At 42.0% G+C, this 23797-nt stretch overlaps 1 protein-coding gene across 1 annotated transcript in view; it reads left to right on the top strand.

The window, feature by feature from the left end:
• Positions 1-23797, top strand: part of HGSNAT (heparan-alpha-glucosaminide N-acetyltransferase) — a 188235-nt gene that overhangs the window by 130013 nt on the left and 34425 nt on the right. Inside the window, 4 exon segments of the mRNA XM_029601179.1 lie at positions 3607-3733; positions 4394-4480; positions 12087-12164; positions 15620-15690. Of these exon segments, the coding sequence (XP_029457039.1) occupies positions 3607-3733; positions 4394-4480; positions 12087-12164; positions 15620-15690 (363 nt within the window).

The following is a 23797-nucleotide window of genomic DNA, read 5'->3' as shown; positions in this document are numbered from 1 at the left end:
GCCAGGTTCTTGTGGCCTGGATTGGCCACTGTTGGAAACAGGATGCTGGGCTTGATGGACCCTTGGTCTGACCCAGTATGGCATGTTCTTAGTACCAGAATCAGAATATCTTTTTTATATGGTGAGTTGTATGGGGAAATCTTCTCTGCATCCATTGTTTGGGGACCTGGGTTGGGAGGGGGCGAGTAGTCCTGTGATGCAGATTATTGTGTTTACTTTTAGCCCCCCATGATGGTCAAGTGTTCAATGTGTCACGCTTGTAAGCATTATCTGCCAGGTGTGCCCCAATTAAAAAAAAAAAAAAAAAAGGTTGAGAACCACTGGGTGTTAAGCAATACCCTTACCCTCAGAGATATTGGAAATTGAAGTCTTGAAAGGGATTGCCCTCTACATTGTTAGTTATGCTTGTTGTGCAGCCTCCCCCCCCCCCCCCCCCACTCCCAGCTGCACAAGCCACCACTTTCCTGATGCCCAAGTCTCAGCCCTATTTAAACCAGCCTGTCCAGTGCCTCATTGCCTGTTCATTAAGTCACCTCAACTCCTTGACCTGGCCACCTCTTTCTCACGATTCTGTCTTGCCTTGCTGCCTTTCCAGGCCTCTCTTGGCCTCCCTGCCTTGCCTTGTGGCCTTCTTTATTTTCTGTTCCTCCTTGTCCTTGTCCTTGTCCTGGTCCAGTCCTGTCTTTGTTTAGTCTTTGTGTAGCCCAACCCTGTTCTCTCCTTATCGGTTTCCCAGGCCTTGCCCTTGTCCTTTGCCTCAGGCCCAACCCCCAGCCTGTGCTCTGTATCCAGCCCTTGCCATGATGTTCAGCCGAAGACAAGTTCTACTGACCCCAGAACCCAAGGGCTCAGTCTGCGCCGGAGGGGGCTGACTAGGCAGAAGATCACCACCAACCCAGCCCCGCGGTTCTGCACCACTTCTGCTGGGGTGCACCCTGACTCCAGCCTGAAGCCCCATGACACTAATGTTCAACATTTATTTAAGACCCACCCATAGAATACTGGCTAATTTGGGTTTCACATTGTATTTATGCTGACACAATCCAAATTCAGTTTCCACTGTTGAATCATCTGATAAAGCACTGAGAGTTGCTACTCATGGAAGAACATACAACATTGGCTACTCTCTAATAAGATAAATGAAATCTTGCTATGGTAGACATTTGTGTTTCTTTCAAGATTTCCAGTCTTTAATGTTCCTACTTTCTTGCAGCTAGATGGTCATCAGATACTGATCTCCTCTAATGATCATAATTTAAGGGTCATTTTTTTAAATTAATTTAAACTGCAAGTAATGTGGTTTGGTGCATTCTATAAGCTTTGCATTTTATGTAGATTGAAGCTAGTCTTATGTTCTGAAACTTTTCATACTGTGCTACAGGCTATTGTTATCTCACACCTTTACTACTGTAATGCAGTATATATAGGTTTGCAGCTTATACTCTTCACACCCTTCGGATAGTTCAGAATGTTGCAGCCAGAGTTTTGAAGTGGGTTAATCATTTTGCTCACATTACTCCTGTGCTTTATAACCTGCACTGGCTTCCTATTATATGGAGAGCATTTGTGCTTTACTGAACATCTATACTCCTAGTCAAGTGTTGCTGTCAAAACCTTTTTGGAAATGCCTCAAGAGGCTGTGTTTGTGTGAAATGACAGAGCGTTGTTTTCTGTCTCATGTCCTGAGTTGTGGAACACACTTCCAAAGATACTGAGGGCCATAACCGATTGAAAATGTTTAGAAAAAAATTAAAATTTTTACTGAGGCTTTTATAAAACTAACAAAATAGCAGGGATCATGCTTATGATGACAGCAGCTCCTAATTATGAATGTGTGATAACTATAAAAATTTGAGTACAAGTTTTTTTTTTTTTGGTTTTTTTTTTACTAGTAGAGTGTATTTACTCACAGGAGAAAGCTGTAACTTTTTGTCTATCATATGTTTCATGTTTTGATATTATGGCTGTTTGATTGTTAACTCACTTAGGACATTAGATAAGTCGTAAATAATGTTTCTAAATATATGTTTGATAAAACTGGACTGGTATAAACCTGAACAAGCCCTTAGGTCTTCGCAAGGTTTTCATTTGGTAACAGCTCAAACTGAAAAGCTTCATTTGAGTTGTTTTGCCAAACGGACTTTTGCAACTGTAGCACTTTCGGCTGGCGTGTAGTTTCTGTGTAGGCTCTTTAACAGCCTGACTTGGTCCGTTTTCCTAATAGGAGATGTATTGGTGTCTTAAGGCCTGGTGTAATATTTTCAGTGTTGCCTTTTCTTAGGTAAGGTGGTTACTGTTTAAGTGCTGGAAATTGGTGCTATTTTGGTGTGGGCTGTTTAATATTTATGCAATTTCTGTTCAGACAGAATACGTATCTTTCCCTTGTGTCATTCTTAACAAAAATAATACTGGGCCTTTACTTTTTATTTCCGCTGTGAATTGTAATGAGCAGTATTTCACACATGTGAACGTGGTCTGTCAGGTGTGTCATGATGGGAAAAAGGTTGAGAACCACTGCCTTAGGGAACTAAAACAAATTGGGAATTGTATGCAATTTTGGTATCTGCAAAAACCTTGGCTATTTAATCAGCTAAATGACCAATAGTTCATGTGGATTCTTAAATGTCTCTCTTTTTAACCAAAGGTTTTAAATATTTTAAGATGGATTTTAAGAATTAGACTTGACACGTTTGGGTCAATATGGCTATAGTGTCTTTTAAAGCAAACACCCTGGATTCTTGGTTTTGCATAGATTTTGTGTAGTGGATGGACTTGAGGGGATTTTACAGCAAGAAGAGGAGTGGAGCTAAACAAAGTGGGAGTGTATTATTGATTTTACCTTTGAATAAAGTTCTTCTTTTCCCCCAATATATATATATTTTTAAAAATGTATGTACTACTGCTATTTATGTTGCATTTTGTTTTATACCAGTGATAGCTGGCAAAGTGTAATATACATTATTAAAGTAACCATTTATGATGTTTATTTTAATAAATATATTAATACCAAATATTAAGTGGACTGGCCCAGTGACTCGGTGGCAGAGCTGTACACTGCCATGTAGAAGGACCTGAATTTCATTCCTGTGTCAGGTCTTCAGCTCCCTAAGCCAGTCAGGACTGGAGATGCTTCAGAGGTGGCATTCACAGTCCCTGGCAGGGAAGGGACTCCATTATCTCACAGTGGCTGGATTTAGGGCCCATGATTGCAGAGTTCTGGAAAGAGCCCTAGTACATGTCCCCAGGCTGAGGACTGTGACCATGATGTCTGGGCTGGGCGCGTTGGGAAGGATATAAAAACAGGTGAAAAATCCCTGGGTACGTGCAGACGAGACCTCCTGGTGCCAAAATCCAGCTCCAAGTACAGTTCTGCTGGAAGCGCAAAGGAACAGGAGGAAACTGCTAGGCAAGAAAACGTGAAATTATTGTAAGCTTTATAGAAGCGAAATATAGGGTAATAAAACAATGTGAAATTTAGAGCTCGGTGCATTTGGGGTGAATAAATGTAGGAGAGGTGGAGTGGTCTGTGTGTGCCCTTTTCAGCAGTACCAGATGTGACATGAATTCTGTACACTGATCCATCGGAGGGTTTCCTTTTCCTTACAGAGGTTACCTCGGTCCTGGTGGCATTGGTGATTTTGGACAGTACCCGAATTGTACTGGAGGAGCTGCTGGTTATATAGATCGCCTTGTACTGGGGAAAGAGCATATTTATCAGCATCCATCCTCTAATGTGAGTGCATTAGCCATCTGCATGTGGGTGTCCAGGTACTCGATTCTGATATCTCTTTCCAGAATTTCCTGTGGAAGACTGAAACATCAGGAGGTTCCACAGAAAACTACAGTATTCCTTCTTTGTCAGGGTTGTGAGGGGTCAGTCACTCTGTAATAATGCCTATTTTTATTTATATTTAGAACTAGATTGAATTTAATCAGTGACCATAAAATGAAAGGTATTTCTGGAAATAAAGGGGGTTTTTTTTTGTTGTTGGTTTTTTTTTTGTTGTTGTTGGGTTTTTTTTTTAATTGTTGCATAAAGGAGGCAATTTTCAAAACTAAGCAGGCAGATACAAGTCTGCAGAATTTGAGATATTGCATTGTATTGCTACATTGCATATGTATAGTAATGAAATGTTAGTTGAAGTGTTGTGAACTTTGTTTTACCTCCCTTTGAAGTTTTAACTTGTATGCTGTAAATTGCTTCAGTTGGTGAGTAGCATAAGTAAATATAAAGTAAAACCCACTCCAGGAATGTCTCCACAAAAATGCAGGTAAAAGTGTGGGCATGGTAGAAAAACATGTGCACTTTTACTTGCATACATTGGTAAACAGCTTTTGAAAACTGACCTCAAATTGATTTCCTGGTAAGATTGTTTCTTTTGTTTTTTACAAGGTGATTTATCAGACAACAGTGGCCTATGATCCAGAAGGAATCTTGGGAACAATCAGTGCTATTGTTCTGGCCTTTTTGGGACTTCAGGTATTGTTTTGAATTCTCTTTCCCAATAGAACTTAAATGTAATAGCTAACATTCTTTAATGCTGCCAAACTTTAAGGAATAAGACTGGAATAGAATAAAAAAACACAGTATGTCCTGAAGAAAAACAATTTAGAGGATATATATGGTGTAATATACAGTAGCATCTAGATGAAAAAAATATGAACTGGTACTTTGTATAATCAAGTGTGTTGTGGCAGGAATTCATAACCAAATGCTATAGAGAAAATTCTAACACTTCCTTATGCTACTAGACCGGCCCAGATGCATGGGTTTATGCCAGTAAATGGAGACAGTGTTCAAGTGACAACAGCACTGCTGTGTAGGGAGTGGTACAGACAAGCACTTGCCAGTATACCTTGTCTCTAGTGGATGGGCCAACTGGTTCCAGATTTTCAGGACAGGTTGATCCAATCCTTATTTTACCCCTTGGCATGCTGGGACTTATTCTGATTTTTCTATTGCATTCCCTAAGAAAAGCAAGACTATATAAGTATCTGCATGCAGGGGAGTAAAACCAGGACTGGATCAACCTATCCTGAAAACCTGGAGCCAGTTGGCGACCCTAGGATGGAAGCATGTGCTGCACTATTGCAGCAGGATCCGTAATATGCCACCAACCACGGGTTGCTGCAGTGCAGTCGGCTTGTCATACCTTATGGTCCCAGGCCTAGCACTGTGTCTTGCGACTGGTGGGGGCTTCCCAGCATGGCTCCCAGTGTCCTGTCCCTCTGCTGCTCTGTGTAAAGGCCTAGAGCAACTCACCAGCTTTATTGGGCCAGCGCCGTGGATTTCCTGTGGTATAAACTGATGACATCAGCACTGCTCTAACATAAAAGGAAGCTTGCTCCTCTGGGCAGGTGCTTGAACAGCAAGTTCCTCTGCATCTGGCTGTTCCTGATTTCGAAATACTGATTGAGACCCAGCCTGGTTCCTGACTTTGCTTCCATCTGCTGCCTGCCCAGATCCTTGCTTGCTCCTTCTGTATGGACTCCACCTGCCTCTACCTTGCCTGACCAACCATATCTCTACTTTACAATTCTGTACTGTGCGTTGGCCCAGTCAGTTAGGGTCCCAGGATCTACTTTTCCAAGCCTATGACAGAATCTCTTAGCTCCCAGATCATCCGTCTCTCTGGTTTTTCATAGTGGAGTGAATTCTCAAGTCTGCTTTCTGGGCAACAATCTTTGAACTGCTTCCCCTGGTAGAGCAGGACAACAAGTTCTCTGTTGAATTGTTCCCCTAGTAGAGCAGGCTCCCAGTGGTGGTTCTACCCTTGGCCCTGGTGGAGCAAGGCCTGGAAGGTGACCCCCAAGGCTCTGGCAGTGCTGGCTGAGCCAGGAGGGGCAGGAAAGAACTCAGCCAGACTTCTTCTCTCTTGGGGATTCTTTTGGTTCCAGCCTAGTCCTCTCTTCTCTGTCTCTTACTGTCTTTAAGATGAGAAAAGTAATCTGGATTGGTAACCAGGCCCGGCGTGACCGAATATGCATACCGTGCATTTGCACGGGGCGAGACACCCGGGGAGGCGGCGGGCCGGTGGCAGCAGGAGACATCAAAGGCCACCAGCAGAGCCTAACTAGCTGGTAGCCGAAGGGGAGAGTGCCGGCGAGCGAAGAGAGGCCCGTCTTCCATGTATGGGCATGCCTGCACACAGCTTTTGCTCCCTCTCCCCCCAAGCAGGAAGATCAGTGGGCTGTATGGCCCGAAGATAGCAGGAGGCCCATGGGGCTATGGTGGAGCTCATCCTGCCACGGTTCAGATAACAGGACAGGAGGCCCGCGGGACCGTGGTGGAGCTCATCCCACCACAGCTCGATGATGACAGGAGACCATGTGTGTGAGCTTGTTTGTATGATAGAATGAGTGAGAGCCTGTGTGTGTGTGTGTGTCTGTGTGAGAGCTTATGTATGTGACTGTGTGTGAGATCTTGTGTGTGTGTGTGTGACTGTGTAAGAGCCTATGTGTGAGTCTGTGAGAACCTGTATGCCTGTGAATGTGTCTATGTGAGAGCTTGTGTGTTTGTGTATGTTTTGTGCCTATGTGTCACATATAGGCTCTCACAGGCACGCATACACACCCACAGAGACACACAAACATAATGAATCTGTGAGGGAGAGGCAACCTGTGCATGTTAGAGAGAGGGAGTGTGTGAGAGAATGAACATGTTATTGTGCATGTGTGTGAGAGAGAAGATAAAATTTGTGTGGGCCTACCTCCCCCAATCCACGACAATCTCAGGGTGACTGGAAATTAGATCCCAAGTATGGAGAACAGATTTTTAAATCCTTATTAGTTTTATTTATTGGGTGTAATTTGATGGTTCTGCTCTTTGAAAATATTAATATTTTTGGGGGTGAGGAATAGAACATTTTTTAATTGGAATTTTTATTCAGATTTTTAAAATATTTTTTGGCATTTGGGAAATTTTCAATATTCTATTAATTAACTGGTTTGAAATATTTTTATGAATATGACTTTACTATTATGATTGTTTTATATTTCTTGATTTTATTTAATGTTTTATGAAGAATAGTAATGTTTTTATTTTTCCATTGTTGCTCTGCATATAGAGGCTGGCTTGTTGTGGGTTCCAGTTCAATTCTTCTCAGCATGTTTCTGTTTATACTTTCTGATCTCTTCATTCTGTATTTGGTCAAGTCTCTCTGTGTTCTGCATATGTGACTGAGGTGAGGTATTTTGCTGGCATGTAATTTCTGTGTAAGGATCTCTATAGTAGCCTGGTTTCCTAATAATAGTTTTTATTGGTGTTCTAGGGCCTGGTGTAATATGTGCAGTGTTGCCTTTTCATAAATAAGGTTGTTAGGGTTGTTTTGGTATGGAAAGTTTACTATATTGTAATAGTAATTCTGTTTGTTCATGGCTTTCTGAGGGCCAAGCTCATATCCAATATATGTTACAAAAAGTCTAATTCCATAAGAGCGCCAAGTGGTTTTTTTTTTTTTTTTTTGCAGCGTATTCTGGATGGCACCACAGGTGTGCATGTAAATATAATATGCATGTTGTAAGTTGAATATTCTTTTTCATGTAAAATTTGTTATAAATAAATAATTTAATTGTGTGTGTGTATGTAGAGTGTGTGTATGGGGGAGGGGGTGGCATATGTGCAAGGCTGTAAGATTTGCCTAGGGTACCTAATATCTTCCCTTGACTGTGAGGGTGGGTGGGTGTCAATTTTTAAAAATATAAATTGCTGGAGGGAGCTGGGCTTTGATAGACCCAGGTCAGAGACTGAATGAATTGGGGGGGGGGGGGGGGGGGGCAAGCAGCACAGTAATTATTTGCACAGGGCAGCAAAAATGCTAGCCCTGAACTAGAGCCCCAGTGTGTGTTATGGAGAAGAGGGAGTAGAGTTGGCCTGTGTGTTTGTGGACGAGAGGAAATGGAGCCAGCGAGTGTGTGTGTATAGGAGAGGGAGTAGAGCCATTGTGAGTGTGGGGACTGAGAGAGGGTGCCAATGTGTATGTACACATGAGACAGGGAGTCAGTGTGTGTGTGTGTGTGCCTGAGAGAGAGGAAGCCAGCCAGCATATGTGTCTGAGAGCATATGCGAGTTTTGAAAGTGTATGTGTGTCTTTGTGAGCATGAGGATGAACATGCATATATGTGAGAGAGAACATTTGTGCACTCTTCTCCTCCCACTGCTCCACGGCATTCTCAGGGTAAAGGGAAATTAAAAGTTCCCAGGTATGGAGGGAGTGTGTTTTGATTTTTTTTTGGGTTTTTTTTTTAATCCTTATTGATTTCAATTAATCGGGTGTTATTTGATGTGTGTGCTGTTTTGAATTATTGTATTGGTGTTTGGGAAATTTTAAAAAATGTGTTTTAAATTATTGGATGATCTGTTCATCTGCTGTTTTGAAATATTAATTTTTTATTATTATGGTTTTACTATTATGATTGATGCTTTATATTTCTTGATTTTATTGTTTGATGCTTCTGAGGAATGGTGATATTTCTGTTTTTCCATTGGTGCAATACATATGGAGTCTGACTTGTTGCGGTTTCTAGTTCAGTTTATATTTGCATTTTTCCATTTATGATGTATGGTCACTTTTTGTATTTGTTGAAGGTCTGTCTTTGTTCTGCATGTGTGACTGAAGTTAAGTATTCTGCTAATGTGTCAGTTCTATGTAGGAATCTATAGAAGTTTGATTTGTGTTTTCCTAAATGGAGGTATATTGGTATTTTAGGGTCCGGTGTATTGTTTGCAGTGGTGCTTTTCCATAAGTAGGGCTGTAACTGTTTATGTGCTGGCAGTTAGTGCTGTTTTGGAATGGGAGGTTTATTATATTTTAATTGTAATTTTGTTTCTTCATAGCTTTCTGAGGACCAAGCCTACACCCAACATGTGTTACAATAGTGCTAATACCTAATGGGTTCCAAGTGTCTGTTTGGCTTTTATGCAGGGTTTTCTGGTTGAGACCACAGCAGTGCATGTAAACATAATATACATGCTGTTGTGATTTTTTTTATTTCAAAAGACTGTACTTTGAGTGTCCTTTTTCATGTAAATTCTTTTACTATAAATGCATAATTTGAAATTGTTTGTGGAGAGGATCATGGTGGGAAGGGAAAGCTGGGCACAAAGTTGTAAGATTCGCTTATGTTAAAAACAAAAAAAAAGCCCAGAATGAGGAGAGGCCAATACAGTAATTGTTTGCTGCAAAATATTTAGAACTGACACTGCAGTGGCGCCCTATAGTGACATGCTGGCAGGGTTCCCACCTCTCCCCAGTGAAGAGACCCTGCGCAGTGGTGCTGTGTGGTGGGGGAGAAGGGGGGCACAGGAGAGACAACACATATGCATTGGTCCCTGGGTGCCGAAGACTCTTGCTACATTTCTGTTTACAGAGAAAAGCACTGTTGTGGAAAATTAGCATAAACTCATGTTATCTCCAAGTCGACCTACACTTGACAAATATGCAATGCCAAACTAATTAACCCAGCTGAAAGATTGTCAGTTTCTCACCCTTAGCCGTTGGTGGGTCACACTTCTGCAGAGATGGAGGACCTGTCTCACAGCATGGCATGAGAGAATCCAGCAACACCCCTGTAGGCAAATGACAGATTATCCCAATACCAATGAAAATAGAACCCAGATGTCTCACAAGTGTCTCTGTGAGATATGTTGGCAGGAGCAGGGTAAAGAAGGAATTGGCTTGCCAGGTTCCAGAAGGGATAAAGTTGACAAGTATGACAAGGCAGCTACTCTAAGATTAATGAGCAAGGAACTCAGCCTTAAACTTATTTATTTATTATTTTTATATACGACATTCGATCTGAGATATCACATCTGTTTACATTCAGGTACTGTAGGTATTTCCCTATCCCCAGAAGGCTTACAATCTAAGTTTTGTACCTGAGGCAATGGAGGGTAAAGTGACTTGCCCAAGGTCACAAGGAGTGACAGCAGGACTCGAACCCTGGTCTCCTGGTTCGTAGCCCACTGCTCTAACCACTAAGCTATTCCTTCTCCCTGAGGTATAGTGAACTGCAACAGTTAAAGTTCTGTTAGAAATAATTGTTGGGAAAAGGTCCCCCAGGAAAAAGTTACAAGAAAAAAGTCTTGTTCTGTGTTCTGTGTTCTGTGTTCGGAGCTTCGTGATTGAATGTCATCACCATCTATAGATACAGGATTGGTGGACTGCTGATGACATCTTATGAGTCCAGATGTATGTGAATATTTTCACTGTTAGTAGTGAGGTTCATCAGCGGACATTTGCTGAACAATACTCACTTCATAGCTGATTTCATGGCTAGATACAAAGTTTCCACCAAGGACATGCTCAGTAGTACTAGCACAAGGGAGGTGTAGACAGACATCCGATAGGGAACAATAATTGCAGTTTCTCCTTCTCTGTGTGATTTAGTCTCACATGAAGTTGTCAAAATCATCACATTGGCAGAAGACTCCATCTTTGTATTGCTTAGGCCTGTACTTTGATTCAGTCTGTGTACACAGCTGCAGGTTCAGTTGCTCACATCCTTGTTGAGAATGATTGGCTTCTACCCCACAGGTCACCCCTTCAAACCCATTAGGTATGCATCTCCATTTGTTCAACCAGACGTATTTCTGAAGTACAAGCCTTATCTTACAGAGATGTTTACCTAGGTTTTCCTGCCGTTAGTCACTTTTCATCCTGTGCCATCCTTGCCCAAGAGCACTCCTTACTGATTCAGCGAGGGCTTCTTCTTGAGTGGAAGTGATAGTGATTTCTTCCAGAGGACATTTGTTAGGTGTCCACTTGATTTGCCTTACATTCATTTACTGTATGTACAAGCTAAAGTAGATGCAACCATTGGGGCAGGCATTTTCAGGGCAGCCCGTCAAATTCCATCTTGCATTACAAGGGCCTTGGGTATTTGCCATGAATCTGGATTTGTCTAGCAAGATAAGGAAAGAGAAATTTAGTCTCATCTGTCACTTTCCTTTCCTTGAATTCTGACTAGGAAGGCATTGGCTGTGATTCACTTGTTCTCAAGTGAGAGCTCTTTGGTCTCACTAAAGGTTCACAGTCTCTCACTTGTCTCCTTTTCTGAATATTTTGGCTACTTGTTCTATGTTCTCCCCTTTTAATCCATCTTGCATTACAAGGGCCTTGGGTGATTGCTGGAAGATTCTCTTCGGTTTCAAGTTTTTGTAGTTTATTCTTTAGGATTTAGGTTGTTTTTAACTCTTTGCTTTGATGTAAGGATGTTGGCAAGTTCCTTGTCTGCACCACTCCTTATAGCAGCGATGTCGCTGGAAAGGTATGGTCATTTGTCTCTATCTACTCATAAAATGGCATAAACCCATGCATTTGGACTGGTCTAGCAGATTTAAGAAAAGAAAATTAACAGGTAAGTCTAAATTTTGCCCTTATTGTTGGGTCTGGGAGTTTATTGAGTCTCTATATTAGATTAACAAATATTTTAATATGCAAGTTTTGGGACTACTGAAGGTTAATTTAGTAGTTCCAAAAGCTAACCTCTTAAAACATTTGCCAGCTTAATCACCCTATTTTCTTATTGATTTTCTTTTCAAAAAATATAATTTTTTGTTGCAGTACCTGAGATAGAAAAGTTGAAATATTGGAAATGGGAAGATGTGCTATTATAGTATCAGATTCCTCTCTACTTCCATGGCTGGTAGACATGGATGGCTCTGTGTGTGATGAGATAGTTCCTCTATAGCTGTTTACTTTATCATTGGGATTAAATCTCTCAGGAAGTCTAGTAAATAAGTTGAGGCTGAGCTTTAAAGTAATTTATAAAATTCCCCTGAAAAGCAGTACAGCCCACTCTACAGTGAATTAAGATATTTATTATTAGAAGGCAGTTTATTGTGAGATCCCTCCCTTTAAAGGAAAAAGTTTTATTCACAGAAGCAGTGATTTATAGTAATCAGAGATTTCAAATGCAAGATCTGTTGATACCAACAAAATGTGGGGCAAAAGCTTAGCAAATGCTTGGTTTAATTTTCATTTTTCTAGATCATGAAATTCCTGTCTCAAATCCTTCAAAGGGTTCTATAGCATAAAACCAAACTATTGCTGATAATCTCGCTTTGTTTTTATGTTGTTTTTCAGGCAGGAAAAATACTTTTGTTTTACAAAGACCAGCACAAACAAATCATCATAAGGTTTTTTATATGGGGCATTATAATGGTAAGTGGAGGTCCATTGAAGTTTCCCTTTTCAAATAAAAGTTTTTATTCTTTTGAAGGGCTGAACACGATTGTTCACATCCTTCAAGCCCATACTGTAAATAGTGGTTCTAAATGGATGACCAGTTTTCTTAAAAGGAAAATCCGAGGCTGGCTCGGTGGCAGTATTGCTTGCTTCTGTACGGAAGGTTCCTGGTTCAATTCTTGGATCAGGTTTTCTATCCACCTAGTTGACCAGGCATGGGTTTCACAACCACTTGGGAGAGGCTGGGTTTAGAATCCAGAGTACAGAGTACCAGAAGGAGCTTTGGTGTATGTCTCCTGGATTCAACACCATTGCTGAAATGACTAGGCTAGGAACAGTGGGAGGAAGAGTTTGTTAAAATGGGGGAAATAATCCAAACAGAATCAAGAGGGGGGCTTTCCAGTCTTTTGCATTGAGTGTCACATGTATGATTTTTTTACCCGCCGGTGAGAGAGATTGTATGTGTGCACTCGGTGCAAAGAGCTCCTGGCTCTCAGGGAACAAGTCCGATCTCTGGAGGCTAGAGTAGCAGACTTGGAGGAGCTGAGGGAAACAGAGAGGAACATTGACGAGACCTTCAGGGACATAGTAGCTAAGTCCCATATCCATTCTGGCAGCCCCAGTGCTGCCTTGGATCAGAAAGGTCTCCCAGTAGGAGAACATCACCCTGGTGTAGCAGGAATTGATCCTGTAGCAAGGACCTGCTCTCCAGGTGATGTTTTGTCCTCTCGCACTGAGGACAAATCTCCGAGGGCTACTGCCCAGGAGGGAAGGGTTAGGCCGGCCATCATAGTTGGTGATTCGATTATTAGAAATGTAGATAGCAGGGTGGCTGGTGGACGTGAGGACCGCCTGGTAACTTGCCTGCCTGGTGCGAAGGTGGCAGACCTCACGCGTCACCTAGATAGAATTATAGACAGTGCTGGGGAGGAGCCGGCTGTCGTAGTACATGTGGGCACCAACGACATAGGAAATTGTGGGAGAGAGGTTCTGGAAGCCAAATTTAGGATTTTAGGTAGAAAGCTGAAATCCAGAACCTCCAGGGTGGCATTCTTAGAAATGCTTCCTGTTCCACGTGCAGGTCCCCAGAGGCAGGCAGAGCTCCAGAGTTTCAATGCGTGGATGAGACGATGGTGCAGGGACCAGGGATTCAGCTTTGTTAAGGAACTGGGGAAACCTTTGGGGAAAGGGGAGACTTTTCCGAAAGGATGGGCTCCACCTTAACCAGAGTGGAACCAAGCTGCTGGCACTAACTTTCAAAAAGGAGATAGAGCAGCTTTTAAACTAGAACAAGGGGGAAAGCCGACAGTCACTCAGCAGTGCATGGTTCGGAGAAATGTATCCTTGAAGGATACTAATGAAACTGGAGAGTTATGGCATCCCAACAGAGAGGTTCCATTAAAAGCAAACATAGTTCATATTCTTATATGTAAAAAAATCACCAAAGCTAATGATTTCCAAATTATCCCAAACAACTGAAAAGCAGGTTGTTAAAACAAGCAAAAACCACACTTTGAAATGTCTGTATGCCAATGCCAGAAGTCTAAGAAGTAAGATGGGAGAGTTAGAGTGTATAGCAGCAAATGATGAGATTGACATAATTGGCATCACAGAGACTTGGTGGAAGGAGGATAACCAATGGGACAGTGCTATATCAGGGTACAAATTATATCGCAATGATAGGGAGGATCAACTTGGTGGGGGTGTGGCACTTTATGTCCGGGAGGGTATAGAGTCCATCAGGATAAAGATCATACAAGAGAGTAAATACTCAGTAGAATCTAAATGGGTAGAAATCCCATGTGTGTTGGGTAAGAGTATAGTGATAGGAGTATCTACCATCCACCTGGACAAAATGATCAGACAGATGATGAAATGCTAAGAGAAATCAGGGAAGCAAACCAATTTGGCAGTGCAATAATAATGGGAGATTTCAATTACCCCAATATAGACTGGGTAAATGTAACATCAGGACTTGCTAGAGACATAAAGTTCCTGGATGTAATAAATGATTGCTTCATGGAGCAATTGGTTCAGGAACCAACAAGAGAGGGAGCTATTTTAGATTTAATTCTTAGTGGAACGCAAGATTTGGTGAGAGAAGTAACGGTGGTGGGGCCACTTGGCAACAGTGATCATAACATGATCAAATTTAAACTAATAACTGGAAGGGGGACAATAAGTAAATCTGCAGCTCTAACACTAAATTTTAAAAAGGGAAACTTTGATAAAATGAGGAAAATAGTTAGAAAAAAACTGAAAGGTGCAGCTGCAAAGGTTAAAAGTGTTCAACAGGCTTGGACATTGTTTAAAAATACAATCCTAGAGCCACAGTCCATATGTATTCCGCGCATTAAGAAAGGTGGAAGGAAGGCAAAACGATTACTGTCATGGTTAAAAGGTGAGGTGAAAGAGGCTATTTTAGCCAAAAAAAACATCCTTCAAAAATTGGAAGAAGGATCCATCTGAAGAAAATAGGATAAAACATAAGCATTGTCAAGGTAAGTGTAAAACATTGATAAGACAGGCGAAGAGAGAATTTGAAATGAAGTTGGCCATAGAGGCAAAAACTCATAATAAAAACTTTTTAAAATATATCCAAAGCAAGAAACCTGTGAGGGAGTCGGTTGGACCATTAGATGACAGAGGGGTTAAAGGGGCTCTTAGGGAAGATAAGGCCATTGCAGAAAGACTAAATAAATTATTTGCCTCCATGTTTACTAATGAGGTTGTTGGGGAGATACCAGTTTCAGAGATGGTTTTCAGGGATGATGAGTCAGACGAACTGAACGAAATCACTGTGAACCTGGAAGATGTAGTAGGCCAGATTGACAAAATCACCTGGACCAGATGGTATGCATCCTAGGGTTCTGAAGGAATTAAAAAATGAAATTTCTGATCTATTAGTTAAAATTTGTTACCTATCATTAAAATCATCCACTGTACCTGAAGACTGGAGGGTGGCCAATGTAATATTTAAAAAAGGCTCAAGGGGCGATCCGGGTAACTATAGACCAGTGAGCCTGACTTCAGTGCCGGGAAAAATAGTGGAAACTATTCTCAAGATCAAAATCGTAGAGCATATAGAAAGACATGATTTAATGGGACACAGTCAACATGGATTTACCCAAGGGAAGTCTTGCCTAACAAATCTGCTTCATTTTTTTGAAGGGGTTAATAAACATGTGGATAAAGGTGAATTGGTAGATGTAGTGTATTTGGATTTTCAGAAGGCATTTGACAAAGACCCTCATGAATTGGCCATAGAGGTTTTCCTGTCTCTGTTCTGGGAAACTGAAATCATCCAAAAAGAATCTAGAATCTGTGTATGTCTAGCTTTGTTTCTTAGTGAAACTTATTTTCTTGTACATCTTTGGCTAAAATGTGTTGCTATAGATTTTTAAATCTCATTATATATTCTGTTTTATTAGGGCATCATTTCAGCTATATTGACAAAATGTTCACAAAATGAAGGATTTATTCCAGTAAACAAGAATCTATGGTAAGTTGGGGGAGTATTCTCTCTGTAAAATATCTGGGGATTCTGTTTTACCATTGGGCAGGCAACCAAATATAAAAATTGCTGAAACTTACACACATTCATTCTAAAGCTACACAGTAGGCTTTAGAACAATAGTTTTTGCCCTGGTCCTGCAGTATCTCCAGTCTGTCTGGTTTTCAAGATATCCATAATAAATATGCATGAAATAGATTTGCATGCTCTACCTCCATTGTATGCAAATCTATCCCATGTACATTCATAGTTGATATCCTGAAAATTGGACTGGTTTGGGTGGTCCTCCAGGACTGGATTGAAAACCATTAGTTGTAGAAACAAATGCTGGTTTTCTTATTCTGTTAGACCAGTCCAGATGCATGGGTTTATACCACTGTGCCAGCAGATGAAGACAGAGGACCACAACTTTTCAGTGACATCACTACTATAAGGAGAGTGGAGACTAGGCACGAGTTAAAGCAATATTCTTTTGCTCCCAGGTTTCTCGGTCTTTGGGCCTTGGTGAGGTGGAGCAGGTGCTCGATCTTGTTCCCAGGGCAACAGTCTTAGGATTGTTTTCCCTGGTAGAGCAGGACTTTGGCTCCTAGGCCAACTTTTCTTTCCCCACTTTTTCCCTAATAGAGCAGGTGTCCTAGTTAGATTCCCAGGGTTCCTCAGTGGTCTCTGGTAGAACGGACTGTGGTGGGTGGCTGCCAAGGTTCCTAGGGATCCTAGTTGAGCCAAGGGGGTCACCTAGTAAGGGCAGGTATTCCCCCCCAGGGGTTTTTCTTTCTCTCTTTCTCCCTGGCCTTTTCTTTGTCAGCATAAAGCTATAAAAGAAAAGAAGAAAATGGGATTTAGAGGAGTGGCAGCCTTGGCTGAAGGGATCTTAATTGTGGTTGGCAGGAAGGGGGTAAGTTGGCCTTAGCCTGTGTTAGGCAGGCTCTTCCTTTGGCAGGCCTCGCTGGGTGGCTTGGGGTAAGATACTATTCATTTTTCTTTTTTCAGCCAGCACTGAGAGCTCTCAGAAAAGGTATCTGTGACTCTCTAAGTGGTATGGTGTCTCTGTCCTTGCCAGTAGTGTGCAGCTGTGCCGGAAGGGAAGGCCTGTGATCATGAGAACAATGGCCAAGTGGGGCTGCTAATGCAGGGAGTATGGGAGCCAATTTTTGTGACATGAAATAGCTGCAACTTGAACCCTGCAAGAATTGAGGACCAAGTCTTATTGAAACCTCTCTGTGAAAAAGGTCAAAATGGTTGGAATGTCCTCCTGTTAGGGAAAAATCATCAGGACTTTGCAACAGGCTTCAAAAAGATACCAGACCCGAACATATGTCGATGATGAGTATATCACAAAAAACAGTCTGGTGAATTTCACACAACAAAAATAAAGAGCTTGAAAAAATATTGCTGATAATTAATTTGAAACTTTATAAGTACAGAGAAGGCTTGTGAGAGTTTAAATATTTAAATTAGGACCTTCATACCACCTCTCGGATGCTGAATAATTTATGCCATTCAGTATTTTCACCGCTCTGGGTCACCTTTAATCATCGGTCCGCTAATAAAATATTTTTGAAACTTTTTCAATATTCATAAAAAGAAAATACTTCCCCTTTAACAGAGATGATGAGTATATCACCAGACATATGTCCATGAAATCACTCTTGAAGAATATCCTTTCCTGCATAAGTGAACTTCTCAAGTGCCAGGCTGTAAGACAAAACAGGCTCCTCCTCCAGAACCTTCCATTGGCACAGTCGGCCATGACCACTGGAAAGATGGAGAGAACATAAGAATTTTGCCTCACCATATCTGCATACCACGTCTCCTTGGTCAATCTGGGGCTACCAGAATGACTGTTGGTGGGTGATTTATTCATGTAAGTGTCCTGCTTGAGAGAGGCTGAGGCAAAAAAAAAATAAAATAAAGGAGTTCATTCTTCGTCAAGGCTTGATTAATATTTCAGCATTACTGAAACCCTATACTTTCTGGCAGCTGAAGAATTTGTCTGCCTTTGAGTTCTTGTGAGTTGCCATCTGATCCATATGAAGGATGCCGCATCAGTCTTTCATTTTCTGGAAAGCCTCCCAGCATTCTTTGGGATGCAACATATTTCTGATTTAGTTGGCTTGAATTTTTTCCACTCCTACAATAACAGCTGCAGTAGATTCTGCTCTGTCCACTGGAACAGTAGGCTTCTTGGGCCACCATCAGACTCAGAATGCCTTCTTGCCTATTAACATAAGCTACCACCATGGTTTTGTCCAAGAGCATCCAAACTGACACCCTCTTCACATAAGGAAAAGAATTGCAACAGAACCAATCGGATAGCCCTGGTTTCCAAACTATTTATGGACCACAATGCTTCCTCTTTGGACATGATTGCAGCATTAAGCTCCTCAGCACGTCTGTAACTGTAATCCATCTGGGATGCTGTAGATCTATTCCCTTCAGTAGATTCATAGGAATTGCCCATGAAGCTAGACTTTTCCTTATGAACAGGGAGATGGACCTGCAATTGCGAGGACCAGTGAGTCATCAAGAACATTTGAAGAGTGCACAAGTGTGCTGTGGCCCATCTAGATCCAATGTGGCAGCCATGAAACCCAGAAGTTAGAGGTAATCCCACATCCTGGAGCCCTTTGAGGCAGACATTCTTGCACCTGAGCTAATAGCTTGTTGAGTGTCTCTTTTCTGAGTTAGAAAAACACGGCTTAGCTTTGTATCAAAGGAAGCCCTCAGATACTGGGAGGGAATCAGATTGCTCTTCATATAATTCACCACCCAGCCTTCCAGGACCTGAACCACTCTGGCTGAAGCTGATTGGCTCTCCTGAATTGATTTGGCTTTATTAGCTATCCATCCAGATATAGATGAGCCATGATGCCTTCCTTGCATAAGGATGTCATGACCACTATCGTCTTGGAAAAGGTCTTTGGTGCTGTGGTGAGCCTGAAAGGAAGAGCCCTGAACTAGAAGTGCTTCCTTTGGGATGCAAAATTGAAAGAACCTCTGGTGCTTCTCTCTGATAGGAATGTGGAAGTATGCCTTAGCTAGATCTAGGGTCAAAAGATCTAGCCTTACTGCCAATATTATGGAGCAGAGTTTCCATCCTGAAGCAGGAAATGCGGCGACATTGAAATCCAGGATAGGTCTGAAGGAACCATCCTCCTTTGGAACCACAAAACAGAAAGATTACCAACCTAGCACCCAAGCAGAACTGGGACTACAGCTTCCGGTTCCCCTTTGGAGGGGAACACATATGGGAACACCATAAAGGCATCAGAAACTGGAGTAGCAGAGGGGGGGCTTGTGACATCATGACCGGAGATGGCTGCCTGATTTGAGAGCTCCTGCCATTTTCCAGCTTATCCGGCATCATCTGAGCCAAAAACACACAGTTTTGCAGCAACACAGCATTAGAAACGTGAGGTGTAAGAACCTTAATGGCGACGAAGCAAAAAAATCTGGAGTTTCAATGCTTTACTTTCAGTAAAGATGGTCGACAGCTCTCTGAGGGCTCCGATGATAGTGCGGCCGCGCTTCAAGATGGCGCTCGCTCGCGGCCCCATAGCCTGACCGCTATCGCTCCAACTCCAGAACCAGCGATCGCAAATAACTCGGACATCCCACTCGCGCAGAATTTCGGGATTGGTTTGTGAATTTGCGTGCCGACAGGAACTTCTGGCGCATGTAGAGCTAGATGTCCGCATGGACTGCCAAACGGAGGCCACAACATCAAATAAAAATACTTGCGACGCGGTGCAATCTAAGTGCCAGCAACTTATGGAAAAGATAGCTGATTTAGAGAACAGGGCCCGCCGCAACAATTTGAGATTTCAAGGCTTCACTGAAACTCCGGCCTCGGAGAATTGCCCTGATCTCATTAAACGGTTGTGCCTGCATCTACTGGCAGAGAAAAGCTCTGCAGCCAATTTTACACCCCAAGACATCAGACTTGAGAGGGCTCATAGAGCACTCAGGGCCCCTATACCGAATCGCAGTCGCAACATAATTGCATGCTTCAGTGATTATACAGTAAAGGAGCAAGTAGTGCAGGCAGCCAGATCTCAAAATATTTGGAAATGGGAAGGCCAGGATTTCTCTATTTAACCTGATCTCTCTACGGCTACCCTGCAAAACCAACAATCCTTAAGGGAGATCACCACATTCCTCAGACATAATACTATCAAGTACCGCTGGCTACACCCGTTTGGACTTTCTTTCACCATGGATGGCACTTCACATAAAATCACAACTCCAAATGAGGCTATCCCCATACTTGCGCCACGAGGCTTCACCAGCATGCAGCCGACCACTAAGGAAGCAAGACCGTCTGCTCTTGCCATACCATACCCTGCCTGGCAACGAGTAGGAAAGCGTAATAACAGGTTGCGCCGGCATTCTGGGGGATCCTCTCAGGCCAGGGATCCTCTTGAGCTGTCTTTTCATATCTTGTTCGGCTATTCTGTAGAGGTGACCCTTAACTTAACCTAATGTAACTATGGTCATGAGATGCTCCTTAATTTTTATTTTTCATTCTCAGTGTTCCTTTGCTCTTTCAAAGTAAACTCAGATGATGCCTAAGAACCTTTAGGGCTCTTTAATGTTTACATACGTTAGATGACGGATGGCGGCGGTTCTCCATCTCGATTGTTATTCTTACCCCCAGGAAAGAGAAGGCGATAGCCTGCTTGGAGAGTTCCGCAGGCCAAGTTAAGTTGTATGAGGATTATCAGCGTCCTCAGGGAATTCATGCAACACATTATAATCGTTCTGATGATCTGTGTATCTGTAATTCTTATTTGGTATATTGGGCAACAGTCACAGTCTATATGTACTTTTCATGGTCTAAATATCTTTTATGGATTCTAGTACTATCCTCTCTTGGTCAGGGAGATACCTTAATGCGGCCTACTCTACGAGGGCTTGTTTAACTACCTTTTGGTGTACAAGGTTGGTGGCACTTTTACATATTTCACCATTTAAATTGTAATTATGATGAAGCTTCAAATATTATCTATCAGCACTAAGGGCTTAAACTCACCGCAAAAAAGGTCTCTCTTATTTCGCGAACTCACTGTTCTGAACCCAGAGATCGTTTTTCTACAGGAAACTCATCTCTCGAGAAGATATGAATCTCTTATGAAATCTCCTTGATTTAACCATCAGTACTACTCGGCCAATAATATAAATCTGCTAAATACACGGGGGTGGGTATTCTTTTTGCCTCCAACCTTGTAGTTGAATGCACTTTCTGTTTATTTGACCCTGGAGGTTGAAATCTGTTGTTATGCATTACAATTAACGAGACTGTATATACTCTGCTTAATGTTTATGCCCCCAACAAAGATCAGGCTGATTTCTTTCAGGACATCCACCAAATTTTACTTCACAATAATACAGGCAAGCTTATCATGGGAGGAGACTTTCATGTCGCACTGTCTCCATCAATCCTACTAGGTCTCCCATCTTCGTACACCAAACCTCTACAGATGATCCAAAATGCAGCAGCAAGAATTCTCACTAACACCAGGATAAGAGACCATATATCCCCTATTCTAAAAAACCTACATTGGCTCCCTATACACTTCAGAATCATCTTCAAGTCCATCACCATTATATACAAAATCATCCACCACCTTATAACACTTGACCTACAATTCCCGCTCAGCCAACATCACTCCTCAAGACCCACCAGAGAAGCATACAGAGGATCCCTCCAGGTAACTCATACCAAATCCACTCGACATATAACTTTAAGTGAATGGGCCTTCTCGACAGCTGGACCATCACTCTGGAATTCCATCCCACCGAATCTCCGTCAGGAGCCTTGCCTACCAACATTCCGAAAAAGACTTAAGATTTGGCTGTTTAAACAAGCTTTTCCGGACCCCTCCTACCACCTCATCAACATCTATAACTCAGCTACAGCAGCTCTTTGTAAATAACTCTACATGATGTTAAATTACTACTGTATTTTCTCTTCTCCCAGTTCGATCATCCTTGTTATTTGTAACTGCAATTTCCTTTGCACAGGTTCCAGTTTTAATGTATTTTGCACCCCTTGTTCAACTGTAAACCATCATGATGTGATTGTATCATGAATGCCGGTATATAAAAACCTTAAATAAATAAATAAATAAAAATAAATTGACACATGTAAAGGACACTCATCTATTGCTAAGCCCCATATACGCGCACTCAAAGCCTTCATGGCTGAGTTTCATCTAGTGGATGCCTGGAGGGTCACTTTTCCTCATTCACGATCCTTCTCTTACTATTCCCAAGTACACGACTCATATTCTAGAATTGATTATCTCATGGTCGACAAATCCCTTTATCACCTACTTCGAAAAGCTAAAGTGGCCATCATTACGTGGTCTGACCACGCGCCTATCTCTATTGACCTTCAAATACACGGGAAGGAGCAGAGCCGCCGTTTCTGGAGACTCAACGACTCCCTTCTACATGACATCCCCTATACTAAAGATGTCTCCCAAATCATTTTAGATTATTTTCAAACAAATGCAGAGTCTGTACAATCCACGATTGTGGTATGGGACTGTTTTAAAGAGCTGCCCGCACACATCTCGCATGTCAGCATATACAAAATAAATCCTCCAAAACATTATCGACACTTGTTAAGGCTCGTGAAGACCTACACAGGTTAGACTTGGATCATATAGCTCACACCATGGCTCTGACGTGACAAGAGCACTTTGAGGGGGAAAACAAAGCAGGAAAACTCCTGGCCCACAAACTAAAAAAAATTACCTATCAAAATCATATTCTTAAAATTAAAAATGAACTGGGCCAGATAGAATCAACCAACTCAGCTATCACACTTCAATTTCTCAAATTCTATCAAACCCTTTATGCAGAAGAACCTCATATCACCCAAATGGCCATAGACCAATATTTACGATCAGTCCCCCTCCCAGGCCTCACTACAGAAATGGCTAAACTTCTTAATATCGAAATCACCACAGCTGAAATACTAGCCGCGATTAAAAACTTGAAAATAGGAAAAGCCCTGGGCCCAGATGGGCTTACAGCTAAATTCTATAAAACATTTGTACCACAAATTGTTGTCCCTTTGCAAAAACATTTTAACTTTCTTCGCAAAGGAGGTACACTTTTACCAAATTCCAGTCTGGCAAGTATTACCATAATAGCCAAGCCGGGTCAAGACCCCACACTATGTGCATCCTACAGACCCATCTCACTGATAAACCTAGACCTAAAACTACTGGCCAAAGTTTTAGCCGATAGATTGAACTGCTTTATAGCCCAAATCATACATTCCGACCAGGCTGGGTTCATTCCAGATCGAATGGCTAGCGATAACGTACGCAAGATCATAAATACCCTTTGGGGAACTACGCGACAACAGTCTCCCACCCTGTTGTTGGCCATCGACGCAGAAAAGGCCTTTGACATGGTTCATTGGTCCTTTCTCTTTAGTACTCTCGAAATGATGCGTTTTGGAGGCTCTTTTCTTAATTGGATATGGGCCCTTTACAGATGCCCCACCGCCTGTTTAAAAACTAACAGGGGACATTCTGCCTCCTTTCCAATACAATGAGGAACCAGGCAGGAGTGTCCCCTCTCTTTCTCCTCTCCTTTTCGCCATTTTCCTAGAACCAATGGCCACCCAAATTCGGCTTAACCTTGCAATACATGGCTTTACACTAGCTTCACAGACTTATAAAATGTCGCTTTTTGCAGACAACATCCTGCTTACAGTAACCAGTCCTGAACTCTCTCTACCAGAGATAGAACGTGAATTTGCCCATTTTAGTGTGGTCTCCGGCTTCAAAATTAACTGGGACAAGTCTGAAATCCTGAATATTTCCTGTTCCCCACAATTGGAGTCCACTCTGAAACTTGGTCACCTGTTTAAATGGGCAGCCACGAGGATTAAGTATTTGGGAGTTCACATTGGTAAAAAGATCTCTGATCTCTATCACTTTTAATTATGTACCCCTCATATATAAAATTGATCAAGACCTAGTTAAATGGGATCGCCTTCCCTTGACCTGGCTTGGATACTTGGCTACGATTAAAATGAATATCCTTCCTAGTTTTCTTTATCTTTTCCAAACCT

Source organism: Rhinatrema bivittatum, chromosome 1, assembly GCF_901001135.1.
Source record: "Rhinatrema bivittatum chromosome 1, aRhiBiv1.1, whole genome shotgun sequence".
Taxonomy (NCBI): Eukaryota; Metazoa; Chordata; class Amphibia; order Gymnophiona; family Rhinatrematidae; genus Rhinatrema; species Rhinatrema bivittatum.
The sequence above is the reverse complement of the archived record's forward strand: the minus strand, read 5'-3'. Positions and strand labels throughout refer to the sequence as shown.